At 49.4% G+C, this 21,803-nt stretch overlaps 1 protein-coding gene across 1 annotated transcript in view; it reads left to right on the top strand.

Annotated features, from left to right (window-relative positions):
- The first annotated feature begins 5,635 nt into the window (after positions 1–5,635).
- The window catches only part of GFOD2 (Gfo/Idh/MocA-like oxidoreductase domain containing 2), a 29,087-nt gene continuing 12,919 nt past the window's right edge, over positions 5,636–21,803 (top strand). Inside the window, exons 1-2 of the mRNA XM_078613885.1 lie at positions 5,636–6,524; positions 19,806–20,467. Of these exons, the coding sequence (XP_078470011.1) occupies positions 6,272–6,524; positions 19,806–20,467 (915 nt within the window). The 5' untranslated portion in view covers positions 5,636–6,271. The remainder of the gene's footprint in view (positions 6,525–19,805; positions 20,468–21,803) is intronic.

The raw sequence follows: 21,803 nt of genomic DNA on the forward strand, positions 1-21,803 counted from the left end.
TAATTAACACGTTGACATGGTGAATTTCAGCAGACAGCAGTAGTGCGTGCCTGGCGCACGGGCAACCCGCGTGTGCTTTGGGTTTTGTGTTTTGGTTCCACAATCAAAAACGACAAACATACAACCGTGTTACTCTTATTATTACTGTTGTACATTATAGGTTCTGCGAGTTAACTGAAGCGGTTGCTTTTGCACCGTTCGCTGGAGTCGTCCCCCCCACTTCAATACATGGACTGAAGAAATACGCGCGTGTGTGTGTGCGTGCGTGCGTGCGTCGCTCCCCTGCACCCTCTGCGTGTACACGAATGGCATTGTAATAAAAAAAAGACTGCCAATTAAAACGTCTCTGCTGGTCGTGTGAGAGTGACACCTCGTTCACCGGTGATTGTTGAACCTAGAATTGATTTAACAAGGTTTGCATGCTATTCGCTCACTATATTTGCACTTACAATTAAACACGGTTGGTTACGTACGGTGCGAAAGAAGTTCAACATACATTATTTTGTCCATGATTCTGTGACCAGCTGTTCGTGGATTACAAACGTTTTATTGTTGCACGATTACGAAAATGGGAACTCATGTCTTTGACAATTGGAGGCCAAGGGCCCAACACCCATCTCGCTGTTTGTGACAACCGCAGTGACGTTTCGCGAGTTTGAGCAGAGTAGCCGAGCAGCGGTGGTGACACTGCTGATGCTGCACGTGGCTGCTGCCCGTGATCCAGCGCTGTGGAGGCAGCAGCAGCAGCAGCGAGGGTGGGTGGGTGGATCGCCGCACAGACGGTGTTGTGAAACTCCCTTCTGCCCGTGGATGTCGAGAAGGTGCCCATTCCATGTGTAGTGAGTCAAACTGAGTCGCAGACGTTATCTTAGGAGCAACACTATTTATTTACACAACGGTACGTAACATAACACATTCTACACTCGGGTCTCGAATGCCCATCTAGCCACGCTACGGTAGTACTAGACACGGTTCGCTATCCCGGCAAGGACCACGAGCTGGGTCCCGGACCACGTGGCTAGAGGCTTCTTCTCCCCGACGTGGATCTTCTTCACACCAGCACACGAAGAACCCCGAGCTCCTTACGGGGCGCCCGTTATATTACCCCGGGTTGGGGCTGGCTCCGCCCTTCGCCCCGACCACCTTCCAGGTCTCTCGGGCTCCTTCTCGAAGGTTCCCGAGAGCTCCTTTGTACCACGTGACCGCCCCCGGCCCCCGTCCACCGGTGGCCCCCCTCCAATATCATCCGGTCACGTGTCAGCGGGTCAACCAGCGTATAGTGCCCCAAGGTAACCCTGGCTGGTTGACGCTCCCTCTCGCTCCCTCACCGGGAGCCCGCGCCGCACGGTGCCTCCGCGCTGACCAGCGCTCACCCAAGCCCCACTAGGGCTGGTGGTACTACATCCCGTAACTCGGGCTGCCCATAATGACAACACATTACCCGCCGTGGCTTCGTAAACCCCGGCACCATACAGTGACAAGCACAGTCACTACACATGATTCACCGGGAAAAGCCGGTACGGCAAAATGTGGACTAACATCATCTGTCCTATTTGTATGGGATATAGTGCTGCCCCCTCGCACGTGCGGGGTTTCTCCGAGCACCCCGGCTTTGCCCCACGCGTGTAAATGCTCATGAATTGCCTGAAACCATCTTAGGCTATGCATCTCCGTGTTTGCGAATTGAACAGTGCTGTGTGATGCAGTTGTTATAAATTATGCTACTGCATACAAACGCAGTAGTTTGTATCGCCAAAGCAACTGAAGTATAACTGTCTCACTTTTCTATTTTTGCGTATGATGACAGCAGAAATATCTTCCTGAGCTACGTGCCAATGCCGAGGTCTGCTGGCCACGACGAGAGGGCTTCTGTGTTGCGTAACAACAATACCTCGCTTACATTCATGAAAAGTAGAGTCTGCAAATGAAATGTTCCATTTGGCTCGTGAAATGAAAATTGTACAACCGAGATGCATAGAAATGGGAAACTAAACAAAAATTTGCGTAAAAAGGAAACACGATAAATTCGTAGAATGATTCGCGCCCCGGAATCTTGAACATGTATTCTATTCTAGTCCTGCGTATGGCAGTGAGATGTTCAGGAGCTAGTTGCCAATGTCGACGAGAGGGATTCAGTACAGAGTCCGTGTCGTTTTGCTGTTCCTCCTCCGTTGAAGGAGCACAGACTCTACAGTGGTTGACTGTACGGTGCATTGTTTGGGTTGCATGGCTACAGTCGCACTCCTGTGGCTTGGCTTTTCCATTCATGAAGGAGATGTACGCACATCGCCCTGTCCATGTTCTGATGCAGTTGATGGTTTCCGCCGGTGTCTTCGAGGAGCGTTTTTCTTTTCCCACAGCCACAACACGAGGCGCACTCAGACGAATGATCGCGCGATTCGATGTTCCATGTGTAGTAGGTTCCAGGAGACTTGGACGACGTAGTCGGAGGCAGACTTATTTATTAACCACAGTGTATATTACAGGCCGAGATATACAACACTCGAAGGGGTATCGGCCCCTTCACCCGTCTAACAGGGAGATCACACAATCTCTGTCACGGCTAGCCTACTCCTAGGTCCTCCACTACAGGGCTAGGGGAGGCTAGCTGACCCAGCTCTGGTTAAGCTGGGATTACGGCACCCTGAGTCCCCAGACCGGCTCTTACAAGAACATCGGCTCTGGGCTCTCGGGGCCACGCCACTGTCTTGCCCTGGTCGGTCCTGAGAAGGACAGCGATCCAGGGGAGTCCCAGGGCCTATCTAGCCGGTCTTCTTGCTTTGCTGGTTAAAGCTGAACACTGAACCCCGAGCCCTCCGGCTCACTGCCTTATATAGCCACTCCCCCCTGAGGGGTGGGGCCGCGGGGGATCCCAGCGCCGTGTTAGCCCCCCAGGCTCAACGGTGCGGACGTCGATGTAAGCATCTCTTGGCGTATGGGCATAACCACGCCCAGTGTGTTTGTTTGCCCTCCCATAACACCTCTACACATGGTCCAAACTGATCAAATTCCCTGGCGTTTCATGACATTGAAATTTCGATTTAAAGCTTTCGTGACTGCAGGGATTCATCTTCTTGGTTCTTTCGGTAAAGTCACGTAGAATTGAAATAATAAAATAGTAAAAATAAAACATAATAAAATATTATATTATTATATTATGTTATTTTAATATTATATTATTTTATTATATTATGTTATTATATTATGTTATTTTATTATAATATTATATTATGTTTTATTTTTATTATTTTATTATTTTAATTCTACGTGACTTTACCGAAAGAACCAAGAAGACATTGAAATTGTTATTGCAATCTCACAAGTCTAAATTTCACTAATGCGGGCATCAAGAGCATGTATTATTGAGTCATAATAAAGTTATTTTTGGTTAGAGCGCGTAAGATAGGTTCTTTGAGTCTTTCGGTAAAGTCACGTAGATAGAAAGAATAATAAAAAATAATAAAAATATCACAACGTTTCGATCGCAACACAAGAGGTCGTCATCAGGAAAAGTGGGGTTGGCTTCTAAAGACGACTGCTAAGAAAGGTTTGAAATGGGCGTAGCCCAAATGTCAGCAGCCAATGCCAATGCAAGTGGTGGGCAGCGACCATGGCGGTGGCGGTGTTGGGCTTTCCACCAATCACAGGGCTACCAGGCAGAAATTAGCATGTCAATGCAAAATCGCCGAGACTCCTTCACGGCGAGTGCGCCAAGGTGGCTACGTTAATGTGAAAGATGAGCATGTTAATGTGAGAGATGAGCATGTTAATGTGAGATTAGCATGTTAATGTGAGAGATTCGCATGTTAATGTGAGAGATGAGCATGTTAATGTGAGAGATGAGTATGTTAATGTGAGAGATGAGCATGTTAATGTGAGATATTAGCATGTTAATGTGAGAGATTAGCATGTTAATGTGAGAGATTAGCATGTTCATGTGAGAGATTAGCATGTTCATGTGAGAGATTAGCGTGTTAATGTGAGAGAATAGCATGTTAATGGGAGATCGTGAAGCAGCAGCCTCGAGGATGGTGCGAGGTAGCTATGTTCGTGAGAAATTTTATCTGTTAATGTAAAAAATCAGAGAGCTGAAAATAACAACTAACATGGGAAGGTGGTAAGCTGGGAACATCACAGCCCATTATGACTTAAGTCATATGACTTCGTGATATTTGTATTATTTATTATTATTTTTTCTATCTACGTGACTTTACCGAAAAACTCAAAGAATATGAATTCCTGCAGTCACGAAAGCTTTAAGTCAAGATGTCAAAATTTAAGTCTAAATGTGTCATTAACCCGCCACAACCTGACAGCCAACCAGTAAGATTTGTCACGTGAACAGAAAGTGCCAATTAGGTACGACTTCAACACACCGGTGTGTTGGCGAGTAAACCAACAACACTTACTAACTCGCCTTTTGCCCGTCCAAGGACGGGTGTATTGCAGTAAATCTGAAACTTGCAAGCGAAAAGCAGAGCGCGACGTGATATATTCATTGCATCCACTCGCGGGCAATTGGTGAGGGCGCGGTGACACAGACCTATTTCATTTTAAGATTAAAATCCTTTGTTCATCATGACGTCCTTATTACTTTGATGTCTCAATAGTGTTACGGAGATCACGTGACGTGAGGGTTCTGCCTTTGTAGTGAGGGATGTGAGTTGACGCCGAGGAGGGGGGAGGAGGCGCCTCGGCCCCCCATGTGGAGTGACGTCACCCGCTAATTAATATGAATGCAGGGTTGTCTACTTGGAGGACGTAATCTTATAATGATTATTAATAAGGGGGGCTGTTCGATGTGGAGTGACGTCACCTGCTCATGATTATTAATGAGGGGGGGGTTCTCCATGCGGAGTGACGTCACCCGATCATGATTATTAATGAGGGGGGGTCCATTTGGAGAACGTAACAACCTATTCGTGGTTCTTTCGGTTAAGTCACGTAGAAGGAAAATAGTAAAATGATAAAAATAAAATTTATATATTTTTAATAAAAATAAGCATTAAATTGAATTATTCTTTTATTATTTCCCTTCTACGTGACTTTACCGAAAGAACCAAGAATATGAATCCCTGCAGTCACGAAAGCTTTAAATCAAAATAGAACGTAACCTGTTCATGATTATTAATGAGGGGGGCTGGTCGACGTGGAGTGACGTCACGGGCGGCACAGACATTCTTGGCTTAATTTATATTTACGCGATCTAACCCAAAATAAATTTTACTATGAATAACATGGGTCGCGAAAGCCTACGTGTTAAAAAATATATTATGGAGTTAACATTAGTAGGTGTTGGTCATGCCCGAGGAACCTGTGTGACTACTTACAGACTGACTCAATCTCGTGGCTATTTGAGCGACTTAACACGAATTCAATGATGCAACTGTAGACAGTGATCCTCGCCTTGCGATTGGCAGAGCCGCCTTCTTGTGGCCCCGCCCCTCGGCCGGTGGCGCGCGCTCGTCTCTGCTCTCGCGCCTCTGATTGGCAGCAGCCGCGGGACGGCTCCGCCCCCCCCACCCCAGTGACCAATGGACGCGCGCGTTGGCCCGAGCGTGGTGGGGGTGTGGTGGGGGTGGGGTGGGGGTGGGGTGGGGGGAGGAGCGCGGCGCTGCTGCTGGACGCGCGCACCTGGACACGGGCAGCAGGGGAGGAGGTCGCTGCTCTTACTGCCGCTTCTACTGCTGCTTCTACAGCTGCTTTTACTGCTGCTGCCCCGCGTGTTGGCTCCAGGACTCGGGGAGTGTTTTGCTCGGCTGCTGGGGCTTTCATGGGGGGGTTTATCCCTGCAGCAGCAGCGCGACATGAACTTGCAGCCGAGGCCTAGCGCGGAGGCGGCGAGGCACGGGGGTGACGCCGCTCGGCTAGCGGCCCCGCCGTGCGGGGCAGCTGTCGCTCGTTAGAGCAGCGCCGAGCCGCCCGAAGGCCGACAGACTAACACGGGGGTGGTGAGGGAGTCGGCCGCCTGCTGCTGCTGCTGTGGTGGTGTCGGGGTCGCAGTGCGTGGCCGAGGGGAACGGGGAGGCACCGCGGGAGTGGCGAGAGAGGAGACGCGGCCACGGGGTAGACGGAGCCGAGGGCAGACGCGGCCTGGCGGAGATTGGGAGTTGAGCAGCGGCGAGCCGCGAGCGAGCGAGCGCCTGGTGGCGGTCCCAAGCCGAAGGGGGCGAGCTGGAGAAGTGAGCCCCTGCTCATGGCTGGGCGCTTCCTCGTGAGAAGTCGCCCCGCGTGAGACGTCGCCTTGCCGAGAGAAGCGAGGGCAGTCGTCATGCTGCCCGGCGTGGGGGTGTTCGGCACGGGGCTCACGGCCCGCGTGCTCGTGCCGCTTCTGCGCGCCGAGGGCTTCAGCGTGGAGGCGCTGTGGGGCCGCACGCGCGACGAGGCCGAGCAGCTGGCGGCCGAGATGCGAATCCCCTTCTCCAGCAGCAGCATGGACGACGTGCTGCTCCACCATCTGGTGGACCTCGTGTGCATCTTCATCCCGCCGGCGCTCACCCGCCAGATCGCCGTCAAGACCCTGGGTGAGCAGCGGCGCAGTTGCACCACCTGCGCACCCAAGTAGCTGCGTTGTCTCTGTGCTGTTCGCCTTTCGGCGTTGTCCTCTGGTCTAACACTGCTTGAGACTCGGCTCTAAAGAAAGCTGTCTCTGGTGGGGACCATCTTATACCACCAGAGCATGTTTTTGTTTGCACGTTCACCGCAAATGTGTGGGTAATGCAGACAGGATTCCTTGCAAACGGTTTCAGTTTGGTATTTTAACATCTTAACACCCGTTTTATTGCCAGAAAGGGTAAAACATTCTCATAGCTTCTTGTTGTTCTTGTTGTTTCGGCTGAGCCGGTGGAGGATGTCGTTAGTAGTCGTAGTGGGAGCAGTCCCGTCGGTGAATCTCTGGAAACGTCTGCGGCTGAGAGACGCGGGCACCTCCCATTCACACGGTTGGCTACGCACGGTGCGAAAGAAGTTCACACACTGTACATACACACACACTGTACATACACACACACTATGCATGCATACACACTATACATGCATACACACTATGCATGCATACACACTATACATGCATACACATGCGGTCCATGGTTTGAGTAATGCGACCGCAGGCATGCTGTCGGCTGGTTATCAATTCGGGCGCCACGGTGGCCAGGAGATGTTAACTCCCTCGCCTGGTGGTCAGGAGGTCGTGGTTTCGATCCCGATCCTCACGCCTGCTGTATATTTAGAATTTGCGTCTCTCTCTCTCATCATCATCATCATCACGGTGGCTAGGGAATGTTAACTACCTCGCCTGGTATGAAGGAGGTAGTGGGTTCGATCCCGACCCTGACGCTTGCTGCTCTAGATTTGGAGTTTGCGTGTTGCCTCTCTCTTTCTCTCCCCGTGGTCGTGTGGATTTTTATCCGGGTCCGGTTTTTCCCTCCACATTTAGAATCGACATGTGTTTGGAGAATGCGGCTGCTATAATTGTCCACATTTATAGCTCGTGAGTTGTAGTCATAGCCCCGACGACTACTAACTCAGTGGGCCTTACCTGGTAAAATAAAAGTTTTGTTTGATTTAGTTTTAATTGTCCATCAGTGCCAATTGTATAACAGGGGCACGGCGTGAAGATCGTCGTTTTTCCAGCAGCTCGACTGATTTATCAGCGAGCATCACCATCGTCATTGTCAGCTTGGTTCTTCATCGGATCATCAGCACCACAGCATTGCCAACAAGAGTATACCAGCGGTCATTGGCAGCAGTCCTGTCAGATTCAATGATATTTAAAGCCACTGTCAACAACATATTAGAATCAATATTACCGGCGTCATCATCATCAGCAGTACAAATGTCTTCAACCTGAGACGCAGTATTATGACCAGCAGAATACGTACTGCAGTGCTATTGACATCATGACAGAGATCAGCATGGGCATGAGTAACATCGGTGTGGGCTCAGTATTATATTTGTATGGGTTTAAGACGTCATTATGATGGTTCACAGCAGCAATATCAGCGCGATGGTCGACATCATCAGCAGTCACCATTAGCATCACCATTAGCATCAACATTATCCTCATCGGCGGCATTGGCAGCATACTATGAGTGCATAGTGGCAGCGAGATTGTGGTATTGACGTGAGAGCTCGACTGCTGTGGGTTGCGCCAGTGCTGCTTGGTGCCTTGTGATGTCGTCAGCAACTGAGTGCCGTTGTTAAGCGGCACTAAATCCCTCCGCTGCGTTCGGGCTATCGGCCGGTGCCATGGGGAGGAGGATGGCGGTGGCGTGCTCTGTCGAGAGGCGCCCCGCTTACGTTGGGGAGTGCTCATTGTGTTTCAGGAAGGAAGGAAGTTTTTTTGTCGTGGCCACCAGCCGACATTGTCGTTGGCATCTGTGCGCTTGAGAGGGGGCAGCCACTGCCAAAGGCGACAAGGAAACTCCATAATAAAGGTTATTTGGGTTAAATTGCGTAAATATAAATGCGTCGTTTATATTTATGCGATCTAACCCAAAACCATCTTTATTGTGGATAATATTGTCCGGGAAAACCTACGTGTTAAACTGACAAGAAAATGAATGAATTTGTGACTTGGACATCGTGAAGCCAACCATCATAGATTGGGCAGACTGGGCCCCAGCATGAGGACGTGAACCCCCATGGATGGCTCAGGCCCTGAGTGCCTCCCACGCTGTTGAGCAGGAAGTCACTGAATTTGAAATTCCGTCGCGCACTCGTTAAAGGAACACTTAAGATGCAGGGCTTAATCATTGTAATTCCTACATGCATCTTTTTTTATGTTTCCACGTCAAGTACAAATTGTCCATCCATCACCTTAGGCGAGGTCACCGATGTCAGCGAGCGATTGCGCTCGGTGCATGACACGAATGAGTCCGGGTCATGCAAGGCCGAGTGAGCCTAGATGTGCCGGGGTGCATTGCAGGGCACGCGAGGTCAAGGGGCTGGTCTGTGGAATTTCACGGGCAAAGTCCGCCCGTAGGGAGGGAGGGAGGCGTTCGTTGTGGTTGAGGCGGTGGCGAGTGGACTGCGAAAGATGACTGTCAAAGGCTTGTTGTTGAAGGTCTTCAAAATGGGCTCCAAACTGCACTGAAATTAACACCTACATTTAAAAAGCAAGGCAGGGGGTGGGGTGGGCTTGAATAGTGAACACCTTGGAAAGTGGGATGACAGTGAAACATTTGTTTTTGGCAATCTTTGGAACCGTACGTGTATAGTGCACTGCAACTTTACTTTCATGGGGAGCGTATTATCAGGCTAAAAACATCTCTGCGTTCATAAGTTGGCAGGGCATTGCTCATGGAAGTAAGAGGTTTGGAGTATAGATTGAAACAACAAAAATACATATTAACACGTAGGCTTTCGCGGCCAATATTATTAATACAATGTTTTGGGTTAGATCGCGTAAGTATAAATGTGTCGTAACCTTCCACCACCCGACACAGCCAATAAGATTTGTAACGTAAACAAAACGCGCCAATTAGTTACTAATTCATCGCACCTGTGTGTTGGAGAGTAAACCCACAACATTTACAATTCGAGTACGACGTTTCGCTGGTAATTACAACCAGCTTCATCAAGCGATTTCTGTCTTAAATAGAGGGGTTAAGATGAAGTAATTCACTGTAAGTCTACTTTTTACTATTAGGTAAGGCCCACTGAGCTATATAGATGTTTTTCAGAAGCAACCAGGCTACACCATGATTCCTGAACGAAGTGGCTTATCACGTGGAAATTTAAAGCAGCCAAATAATCTGAACGCATGTTTATAAATGTGGAGAGAGGACCTGGAGAAAATGCACGCGACCACGGGCAGAACATGCAGTGAAAGAAGGCAGCTTCTATCAGGGTGAAACTACGACAAAGACACACACACCGTGCGTGTATCAGCAGGGTACCGTGGAGGGGAGAGATCTAACCCAATCGGTCTTGAGCCGAAGGCGAGAAGGAAGAGGGGACTTTAGACCGCGAGGGAGCCACGGGGAGGCAGCGGAGGAAAAATGAGCCACTGCCATGGAAGTGAAGGTCCTTCATAGCAGTGTTCAGAGCCACCTTAGTAGGAGACAAGCCAATTGTCAGAGGTGCAAAAGAGAGGGAGCAATGAGCAGAGCTATACATGAAAGATAGAGATACTTAGTTGCCTGTGGTTATACTTGTATATGTTTGTGGGAATCTCTTTATTATTTTGTCATGTTTATGGATGTATGTATGTTGTATTCTATCAGTGTATTTTTTATGTATGCACGTGCTGTAAGCCATCTCAGTTTAGTTTCCACTTTCATATTTAATTTCCACTCGCTGAAATTCGACTGCGCTCTTTGTAGTTTGTTATGGAGCTGTTAAATGTCTTGGGTGACCACTCTGGTGTTTTGACAACACGTTATGGAAGTAAATTGCGGTGTTTATGTTGTTGGGTTTTTTTTCAACCGGCAGATGCCACTGTGTGCCCATATATCTCTCGATAGCCTCCTTCAACGTCAGCTCGGATGCTCGGGTAAGGGTCTCGTGAACTCAGCCCATCGTATTTTCGCACTTTGTTAAACGGGGTACCACTTTGTAGTCGGCAGTGATCAGCGGTTGTACTCGGGAGATGTTTTGCCCTCGCCGTGTAAATGTCTGCGATTGTGGAATCCCCTTCCTCGGCCCATTAGGGATTCCGAGTCTGTGTCACTTTGTAAATCCCTGTCTTAAAACTCACCTATTTGTACTGCAGGCTTTCCCTGTCACTAAATATTTTAAAACCAATTCTGTTATCTGATTGGTTTACCCTGCAATTATTATGATTTGCTTTTATCATACTTCATTTTATTGGAATTTCGAGAGTGATTGATATTGTTATTATCAGCTTTCTATTTCGCTTAGATTTGATCTTTATTTGTGAGTGTAGTTTTAGTTTTATGTTTCAGCGCTACCCGGCAGCAGCGGCCTCCGCCAGTCGCCACGTCAAAGCGCTTGCCACATGAACCGCAATCACCTCGTTGCTGATCGCGTCAAGGAGCATAAACCATCATAACGCAAACTCCCGTCATCCTCGCAGCAGCAGCGGCTTTTGGCTAACCGTCAAACAAAGATGGTCACCTCATTGCCTGCTTTCAGATGCGCTTCTGCGGCCGTCTGGAGTGCTCTTCCTTATGATATTAGGAAGCCACTGGAGGTATGCACGTTTAAATCATCTTCGAACTGCTTTTTGTGTTTAGTCAGTCGTCCTTCCCCTGTACACTCCGATTAGCACGGTTGGCTAAATACGGGCTAAAGAAGTTCCACATAGACTACATACATGTCACCGTGAAAACGAGGCGTCTACCTGGTGACATCACTCAGCTCTCTCAAGCAGAAAAGTTTGTCTCGGTGTCGTGCCTCGCTTGTCCATATCTCAGGTAGGTTCCTGCCCAGCAGGGATAATCATGATGATGACCTCTTCCCAGGTCGGTTGCCCGGCTGTGATGGGTAGCCTAAGGGGTGGGGGGGTGGTTTGGCTTGTGGAGAAGGAATGGGTAGAGGGGACTGAGTGGCAGGGAGAGGCTCAGGCTATGGACCTGCATTTGCATTTGCACAGGGGGTGTGTCCGGCACGGAAAGGTCACATCCCCAAGGATTCTCGGACATTGCTGATGGAGAAACGTTCCATTGCAGCTGCGTGTTGCAGCTTCACTTGAACCCTAGTCACCATGATCCAACTCCATACACAGTGCAGGGGGTTTTAAGTTCCGTGATGGAGTGCACTGTTGTGACTTCTTCCACGCGTTTGTCCCACTCACGTGGCATCTGCTGCCCTTGCCAACCTTCTCCACGCTGCCCTGTCCTGCGCCATCTCTCTTTCCGCTCCTCGGGCCACCATGTCCGATCACGCCACATCGCCCCCCCCCCCCCTCTTGATCTCTTACCTTCCACTTGCATTACTTGCACCTTCTGACTCACGTAATGTTCCTGTTTCCTCTCAACATGACCGAACCACACCAGCCTTTTCTCTCTCATCTTCTCTGTTGTGAATCTTAATCGTTATAAACATTTCCCTTTCTAAATCGATTAAAACAAAAGCGTGCGGGCACAGTGGTGCGTATTTGACTGCAAAGCTGTGTCGCAATAAACACCTACAGATATCTCTTCCAGAATTCCTTCCGGAATCTTCCTGCATTGTCCAAACACCAGGCCCTGAAACCAGGTTTCTCGGAACAAAGTTGAGTGGCAAAGTTTCTCTGTGGTTCCCATACATTTTCAGAATCACTATCAGAATCTTTATTTACACTGGAGAAATCCGATGAGCTATGAAGCTCTTTTTCACCAGTGCAGACTGTGAACTTTGGCAAGGACACTATTCACGGGCCAGGAAATCAAATAGCCATGCCCAGCCACGCATCCCCTGTTGCTCATTCCATGAGCCCCGTGACGCTAAACCCAAGCTGCGTTTTGGCCAGGAATAGATGTCAATTACGGAGAACTGTTTCCAAACAGCGTAAATGGGCGACCGAGTGATATTTTCCCCGTCCCTTAACAAGGACGATGCGTTGCACACGGGGTGAGCAAGGAACCCTGTTGGTTCAGTCACGGCCGGTGGTGCGCAGGTGGCCGCGGTTGGTCTCGAGGCGTTTGTGAGCTGACCTGGTGCCGCTCCGTGTCTGCGGTGGCTCACTCGCAATGCCGCGTTAGCGTCTTCATCGCTTTGCGAGTGGCACAGGTATTGTCAAACGTTCATGAACGTTTCTTTCCCCGTGGTCACGCACTTTAGAAAGTGACATATATGGCAAGAGGGGAATCCTCCTGCTTTATTTTCCCCAATACTGACAAGAAGTTGGAGTAAAGTTTTAAAACAGTCCAGTGTTGTTGTGGAGGGTTAGCCACATTCGTGAGAGATTCCATTCACGACTGTCACACCGGTTGAATCCAGCCGGATGTGCGCATTCAATGGGGGGGACCCTCTGCTGCCTTAATAATAAACCCATTGACAATTTTTCGGACCCCATTTCAGATGTCTCTTAACCGGTCACAAGCCAATTAAACTAAGCTATGAACGAAAACTAAACAATTTAGATTTTACCAGGTAAGGCCCACAGAGTTATATCGCTCTTTTTCAGAAGCGACATGGCCACAAGTCATAGCTCAACGAAGTGGCTCATCACGTGGCAATTTATAGCAGCCAAATACCCTAAACGCATGCTTCTAAATGTGGAGGGAAAAACCGGAGGACCCAGGGAAAAATCCACGCAACCACGGGGAGAACATGGAAACTCCAAATATATAGCAGGCGTCAGGGTCGGGATCGAACCCACGACCTCCTGTATACCAGGCGAGATAGTTAACATCTCGCCATCGTGGCATTAATGATACCCCCAGACTGTAAAGGGCCTGCAGACTCGTAATTCAGAAGCCCAGCGTGAGATGAAAGACAGCACCTGAATGGAATGATTCATACGCGTTCAAAACAAATACCGGTTTTGTTGTTGTTGTTGCTAAATGGCAGCTGTGGGGTGGAGGTATCAGAATCTGTATTTAGACTGGAGGAGGAATACCGATAAGTTGCGAAACTCTTTTTCACAGATGTCCAGTATGGGCGGGTCCGTATGTAATCGAGTCTTCACCTCACCGCTAAATTGCTGAATTTGAAAGACCGGGTTTTCTGGTTAATGCCCGGCGTGGCTGTTTGAGCAGATACCCGAAAGTTGAGAAATCTGCATAGTTTACCGAACTTGTTTGATGCTGGTGAAGAACACGGAACTGAATGCAGGGGCACCACGGTGGCTAGGAGATGTTAATTACCTCGCCTGGTATACAGGAGGTCGTGGATTCGATCCCAATCCTGACGCCTCATATATTTGGAGTTTGCATGTCTTTCTCCCCGTGTTGGCATGGATTTTTCTCCGGGTTCTCCGGTTTATCCCTCCACATTTAGAATCAACATCACGCGTTTAGAGGATTTTGTTTTTATACATTTCCACGTGATAAGCCACTCCGTTGAGCTATCATTTGTGGCCAGGTCGCTTCTGAAAAAGAGCTACATAGCTCAGTGGCCCTTACCTGGTAAAATAAAAAATAGTTTATAGTTTAAATAGTTTATAACATTGGCTACTTTAATATAATAATACAACTTTAGTTTGCCTCAGGATACTGCGATGCAGCAATTGGTTTGCAGCATCGGCATTATTAGATACAGGAGCCACTCATCCACCTCCATCTGATGCACGATATTCGATGCAACAAAATGCAAGTCTATCTATGGGACCTCTTTGCTACTATAAAAAATGACGAAAAATAAGAATAGATTTCAAACATAATGCATACATTATATCTATCGGAGGGTGTTAGTTTGCATGTTTTGCCACAAGTACGTGTGGATAATGCAGACTTGATGCCTTGCAAAAGGTACCCATGTGGTGTTTGAACATCTTAACACTTGTTTTATTGTCAAAAAGGGTAAAACCTATTCTTAATATCAAGAAGTTCTGTGTTTAGTTTGTTGTCCTTTACAAGAGGGTACTGTTTCCTGGTGTAGTTCAGCAGTGGCTGACGAATTCAAGGAATCCAGCCCAAAGGTAGTCTGGCCAGAGTAGGAATTCAGCAAGTAAAGAGACTTTCCAGTTCTCTTCTTCAGCATGGCAGTGTGTTCGGGAGCTACATGCCAATGTAGACGTCTGCTCGCACCCCTGATTAGCACGGTCGACTTCGTACGGTGGGAAGGAAGTTCCACACACACACGCGATTGAGAGGACCTCAGGAGAGAGTTTGTGTCATTTGCGATTCCTCTTCCGTGGAAGGAGCACAGTCCCTTGGTTCGGTTGCAAGGCTACAATCGCGCTACTGTGGCCTCTGCCATTCGTTGTCCATTCATGAAGGAGGTGCGGTGCATCGGCCTGTTGGTGTTCTAGTGTGGTTGCCCGGGGTACCACCGGTGTCTTTGAGGGGGAGGAATGTCAAAGTCACGTGCGATGTTTGGGTCTCGAACGAGGTGTTTTTTTCTGGACGTTCATGTGAGTTCCAGTCTGTTCACAGTTATTCACTTTGTAGTCATAGGTAAATATTTAGTTGCGAACGAGGTACACAGTAGCAGGCACACACCAAGACTCAGGGAATTTGGGTGTGGGCACCGAGTTGGCAAAGAGCATATCCTCGGCTTGTAACGATTAATTGTTTATTCAAGTTAAACCGGGTTCACACGCTCACAATATTTTCATTTGATCACGCACGTGAGAACCCAGTTGATATAAATGAATGAACTTGATGATGATGTTCTGTTTGTTTAACACGTAGGCTTTTGCGACCAATATTATCCATAATATAGGCCTTTTCGCGATCTAACCCAAACACCTCTATTATGGATGTACTGTTTGTTGTTGTAGCGTTCTTACCCCGTGCCCCTACTGGACATCTGTGAACAAGAGCTCTGTAGCTCATCGGATTCCTCCTCCTGCAGTATAAATAAATATTCTGATTGTGATGAATCCTTCAAAGTCAGTGGTGTCACAGTGCCAGCGGTGCCACTTGGTAATGTTTCTGTGCCGAGTTAAAACTCACGACCCCGGTCGCGCGCCTCGACCTCGAGGTCTCGCCCCATGGCACAACCACCGTGTAGAAACTAAATCTCTCCCGGATGAGAACAAACAATGTCCTTGTTATTGAGGGCTGCCAGTGCATTCGCGGGGAGAGGGCTGTGTTCTGTTGCAGCATCGCTGTAAGCGCAGCCAAAACCCTGCTGGTGTTCCTATCACCGAGAATAAATCTCAGTAGGCTGTCGTTTATTCGCTTGCGTGAGAAGCGAAAGGCTTTAGCTCTTCCACTCTGTCGCTCTATTAAACTGCGTTTTGTGTTTAGTTTGTTGTCCTTTCCCCGCTCCTCAGATTAGCACGGTTGGCTACGTACGACTCAAAAGAAGTTGTACATAAATACAATGCCTGGGATCGGCCAGAATTGCTTTTCTGGCCATCTAGAATCATGAATGCTTTTTGTTAAGCTCAATTCACAACAGGTTCTCGGTGGAATCCAATTTTCTTGTACAAATCCCGGTTCGGTTCCTATTCACATGAAAGTCGATTTTTAATGTGGGAATCGCCCACAGAGAAATTGTGATTCATGCAGGAATCGTCACGGGAATCACCCAGCTCTTGTGTAGCCCCGATTATCATGGTTGGCTACGTACGGTGCGAAAAGAAGTTCAACGTACGTACATTGAGCCACTGCCGTACGTGCGCGTGTGTGCGCTGTGTGTGCGCTGTGTGTTGGAGTGCCGACGGGTTTTGCACCACTATGGGAACCTCATTTGCCAGTAAAAATATGATAATTGGTTCTTTACCCTTCTATCTGGCAACAAAACTGACACCTTTTTTACAAGGAGTCATGTTTGCATAGACCGCAATACCTGCAGTCATAATGCGCCTTTTGGCGTCATCTGGTCCAACCCATATGAGACTAGGCTCTAAGGAAAGCTGTCTCGGGTGTGGATCAATCAACTTTAAGGACAGTGCACATTATCAGAGTTATGTTCTTTTGTTTGTATTATGACTGCAGGTATTGCGGTCTATGCAAACATGACTCCTTGTAAAAAAGGTGTCAGTTTTGTTGCCAGATAGAAGGGTAAAGAACCAATTATCGGGTTTTGCACCGCTTACACCCCCCCCGTGTTTGGCTTTCGCGGTAGCAAGAGTTGCCTTTTCCCAACCATAATAACAGGGCCATTGTGTTTTAACAGCATTGTAAAACTGTGCCGTAAAATGTAACCCGTGGGGTGGGAGTTGAGCATATGGTTCGTGTGACGACGACGATGACGACGACAATGAGGATAACGACGATGATGATAATAACGACGACAATGATAACGACGACGGTGACGTGGACTCGCATGTCGAGGCCATCGCACTGTCTAGGATACCCAGAATGCAACTCTTGTTTTGTCGGAAGAGCGACCGCACAGCCCAAAAATCGGCACGTGTGCCACTGATTCGTCCCCGCTGATCAAGGTGGAACTGTGAACCCGCGTCGTCATGTTTCCTTCCTAGTTCAGCAGTCATTGGAGACTCTTTGATGCGGTGTTCTTCACTCATTTTCAGAGGGGGCCACTTTTGCCGATAATTCATCATCAGTGCAAGGGCAGCCACACATTTAAAACCATTGGGGTTTGACAGCAGCACGATGATGATGATGGGGGGGGTGGGTCACTATCTGTGTATTGTCGGGGGCCGCCAGTGACCCACGGGCCTTTATTTGAAGAGCAAGTAATCGCCAGGCTGCTGTAGACACAATTGAGATACAATTTCATTTAAACGCCCTATAACTTGAAGTCCACTTGGTGAACCACCGTAGTCTGTGCTCCGACAATGGAGGAGGAACAGCAAAACTACGCAAACCCTCTCCTGAAGCCCTCTGACAGCACACAGGCCTCAATATTGGCATCTCTCTCCCGAGCATAACATGAATTTGTGATTGTTAGTTTCCCTGTCAAAGCTAAACCAGTAAGCGCTGTTCATCCTGCGAGTGGAGTAAGATCCACTCGTCAAGGACTCCCAGCAAAGTGACTCAGTCCTGAGTTCACCGGCTGCTGGGGGGGACATTCAGCCGACTGAGCCGGTGCCGTTTTTAGCTCCGTGAAGTTGGTACCGAATGGCAAAGAATCATATTTGTTGAAATTATACAGGAACGTATTACACTGGAAGAGTTTGTTCCGTTATCGAAATATCTCGGGCTACGCAACACAAATACGCACTGCATAGTAGCGTGCAAGCGTGTGTTTGCGCAAGTGTTGTGAGGGTGTGTGTGTGTGTTTGAGTGCTGTACAGGGCACACTTTATCAGCACCGTGCACGGCTCAGGAAGCGTGTGCAGTTTTGGAATCCCTGTGGTCAGCGCTGGGGAAATGTCAGCACTACTTGCCTTCCAGATAAGAGAGGCAGCAGAGTGTTTTCGCAGTGATAAGTTAAACGGGCAGCGTCAGGCATATTAGCTCCACGTGTTTTAAATATGTTTACGCCCAGACAAATCTGGAGCAACGCATGATTGTAAATCGATAGCCGTTATTTGAGATTTGTGCCTGGCAAGGTGTTTGGTGACCGTTGTATCGGCTGATAAGCCCCATGGCCCAACAGCGGTCGGTAATTGTTCGTGCCAAATGCGGTCACAAATGTGTCACCGAATCGCTGAGCGTAAATAAAATGACCTAATCCGGTGTGGTTTTAAGTAGCATTGAAAACAGCCTCGCTTAATGGCTTGGCTCGGCAGCTTGTTGGATATCTTGATGAGGATGGGGGTGGATCTCAATTCAAGCCGTCTTCCACGTTTCGAACGAGAGTAATGCTTTTAAATACACATAGGAGCTCAGTGCAGCTGCCTCACCGTGTGTTGATGTGGAGTCTGTTTTGCAGCTGTATATACTCGGTTATTAACATTACAATGAATATATCCCTTTTATGAATGCACTGATGGATGAAGGCCTCCACACGACTGTGTCAGTTGTTTGACCATACTTCACCACGTGGGGTCAGTGCCGGTTGGTAGAGGGGGGTGGACCTAGGACCTATTCAGATGTCACTGTGCCCATAGATGGTGATGAGATGTTAACTACCTCCACTGGTATACAGGAGGTCATGGGTTCGACCCCAACCCGGACGCCTGTTGTATTTTTGGAATTTGCGCATTCTCCCCGTGGTCGGGTGGATTTTTTTTCCGGGTCCTCTGGTTTTTCCCTCTGTATTTAGAATTGACGTCACGCATTTAGAGTGCTGTATTTGGCCGCGATAAATGTCCACGTGATGAACCATTTCGTTGTGGCCAGGTCGCTTCAGAAAAAGAGCTACGTAGCTCAGTGTGCCTTACGTGGAAAAATAAAAAGTTTAGTTTATAATTTAATAGTTTAAGATGTTAACCATGGCTGGGAATTGAACTCAGGCCTCCAGCTTCATAGTGCACTATGCTAATCTCTCCACCCCGAAAATAACAAGAATAATAATAACGTCAGGGTGTAACTTTGGAAGCTTGTCTCCGGGCAGGAACAGAACGACATGCTGGCAGAGAGCAAAGTCTCCTCGCAGTCCGTGTCAAATCCACAAAGCTCGCCCCAAGAGCAACAGACATTCTGGGAAACCGATCAAACATCTCTTAAAGAGAGACGCTTTCAGCTTCACACAGCGACAGTTGCTTGTCCCCGTTGGGGGCTGGTTACTCCATTCCAGCAACAGCGTAGCAACCATGCTAATTGCACCTCCGATTAACACGGTTGGCTATGTACGGTGCGAAAGAAGTTCAAGGTACGTACCTACAGCGTGCATGGTAAAGCTGTCCGACCGAGCCTGCACAGTCACGATGTTTGCTCGGCCAAGGGAAACGTGCACACCATGCAGCAGGAGACGTCTTGGGCCGTGCAAGATGTTAACTCCCTCGCCTGGTATACAGGAGCTCCAGGGTTCGATCCCGACCCTGACACCTTCTGTATATTTGGAGTTTGCGTGTCTCTCTCTCCCCCATGGTCGTGTGAAGTTTTCTCTGAGTCTTCCATTTTGACATCCGTTTAGAGTATTTGGCTGCTATAAATTTCCACGTGATGACAAGGCACTTTGTTGAGCTATCGTTTGTGGCCAGGCTCCTTCAGAAAAAGAGATATATAGCTCAGTGGGCCTTACCCGGTAAAATAAAAATAGTTTAGTTTATATTTTAGTTTTATGTATTGCACCGTACGTAGCCAACCTGCTAATCGGACAACTTTGACACACGATGCTCAAATGTGGTTTAACCGGAGGACATATCTTAATTACAGTCCAAATCGGTTAATACATATATATACTGCACCCAACTAAATAACCCGAACCCCCTTCCCCGCTTCCGCCTGCAGGAATCGGCAAGAACGTTCTGTGCGAGAAGGCGGTGACGGCGGAGGCGGCGCTGGAGATGGTGCTGGCGGCGCGCTACTACCCGCAGCTGCTGAGCCTCATGGGCACGGCGCTGCGCATGCTGCCCGCCTTCCAGCGCATGCGAGAGCTCATCGCCGCGGGCCGCGTCGGCCGCGTCATGGTGTGCGAGGCGCGCGTGCACTCGGGCAGCGTGCTGGGCCGCCGCTACAGCTGGCTATGCGATGAGCTCATGGGCGGCGGCGGCCTGCACGCCTCGGGCGGCTACATCGTCGACCTGGTGACCTTTCTGACGGGCCAGCGGGCCGAGCGCGCGCACGGCCTGCTGCGCACGTTCGTGCGCCAGACGGACGACATCCGCGGCGTGCGCCGCGTCACCAGCGACGACTTCTGCGCCTTCCAGCTGCTGCTGAGCGGCGGCGCCTGCGCCACCGTCACGCTCAACTTCAACCTGCCCGGCGCCTTCGCGCACGAGGTGACGGTGGTGGGCTCGCTGGGCCGACTGACGGCGCGCGGCGCCGACCTGTACCTGCGGCTCAACGCAGAGGGCTCGGAGGAGGAGCTCGTACTCCGGGACAGCACGGCCGTGCCCACCTCGGAGCTGCCGGAGCGAGCGCTGCAAGACATTCCCTCCCTCTACCTCAAGGTACGCGACTAACGACGACGACAGAGCGTGCTTGATGCTCGCGTGACCATTCTTGCAGCGTGCGGATATCATCGCAAGCCCGCTGGGTTTCAAAGGCGATGTTACTCAGTGTGATCCCAATTTGCAGGTAATGTTTTATCGTTTTGCTAATTTGGACCGCGACGCCGGAACGCCATGGGCCGAGTCGTTTCGAATGCCCCTGCGTCGCGAAGCAGACGGCGCGTAGTGCATTGTAGTTGATACACACAGCAATAATAACCATTGCGCCCTCTCTCTTTCGAAAGTCGATGAAGATATGAACCGCAGACATTTATGTTCCTGCATTGCGGAGTGACTGCCGGTCTCCTGGCTGCGGTTGAACCAGCGCTTGCTGTCGTCCACGCCGAGTTACCCGGGCACTCTGACGGCGTGAGCTCACACTGGGGCCTTGTTTGTGCTTTGGCTGTTGGTCTCGTCGTCAGTGCCACGTAGCCTCTAGCACGTGGCGACTCGTCAGTGCCACGTAGCCTCCAGTGTGCGGGGACTCGTCAGCAGTGTGTAGCCTCCAGCACGAGGGGACTCGTCAGCAGTGTGTAGCCTTTAGCATGTGCGGCTTTCTCAGCGCTCGGTCGCCCGGGATTTTTGGGCATCTCGACGCCACCCTGAGATAAATGCAGACTCATTCCCAGCGATGTTGACACGAAGACGGCTCACGTTTAGTGTTTTTTGTCGAGTGCCTACCAAAAGAAAGATCCCCGACAGAGCCTATACAGACTGATGGGTGCAAGTACTGTTAGCGAGCACCAATGAAAGGGGGTGGTTTGACCAGCACCGTGCCTGCCCGCCTTTGTCTCCCCGGTGCTGATATTTATCACCACGCCAGGTATTAATTTAAGACTGATTCGACCCTAGTAGAGGATCAGAACCGGTTCAGTGAATTGAACCCAGGTCGCCATCTTCGCGGCGCAGTATTATTAGCTATAACCACTGTTTTTATTTTACCAGGTAAATGATAACTCAACAAAGTGGCTTATCACGTGGAAATGTATCGCAGCCAAATACTCTAAACGCCTGTTTTGAATATTTGTGGAAGGAAAAACTGGAGGACCTGGAGAAAAAGTTTGCGTGAATTCGAATCCACAGCCTCCTGTATACCAGGCGAGACGGTTAACATCTCGCAACCGTGGCCAACCAGTATGCCGCCACTGCCCACACGCATCAACACTTACCCCCTCCACGCAAGAATGCGTCTTGCACACAGCAGCAGTAACGCCGGCGCCTGCAGCTTTCTCATCCCCCCCTCCCTGCGCCCCATTGCCTCTCCCACCCACCTTCCCCATGTACGAAGCGGCTGGGG

Source organism: Lampetra planeri, chromosome 42, assembly GCF_965212315.1.
Source record: "Lampetra planeri chromosome 42, kcLamPlan1.2.h2, whole genome shotgun sequence".
NCBI lineage: Eukaryota > Metazoa > Chordata > Hyperoartia > Petromyzontiformes > Petromyzontidae > Lampetra > Lampetra planeri.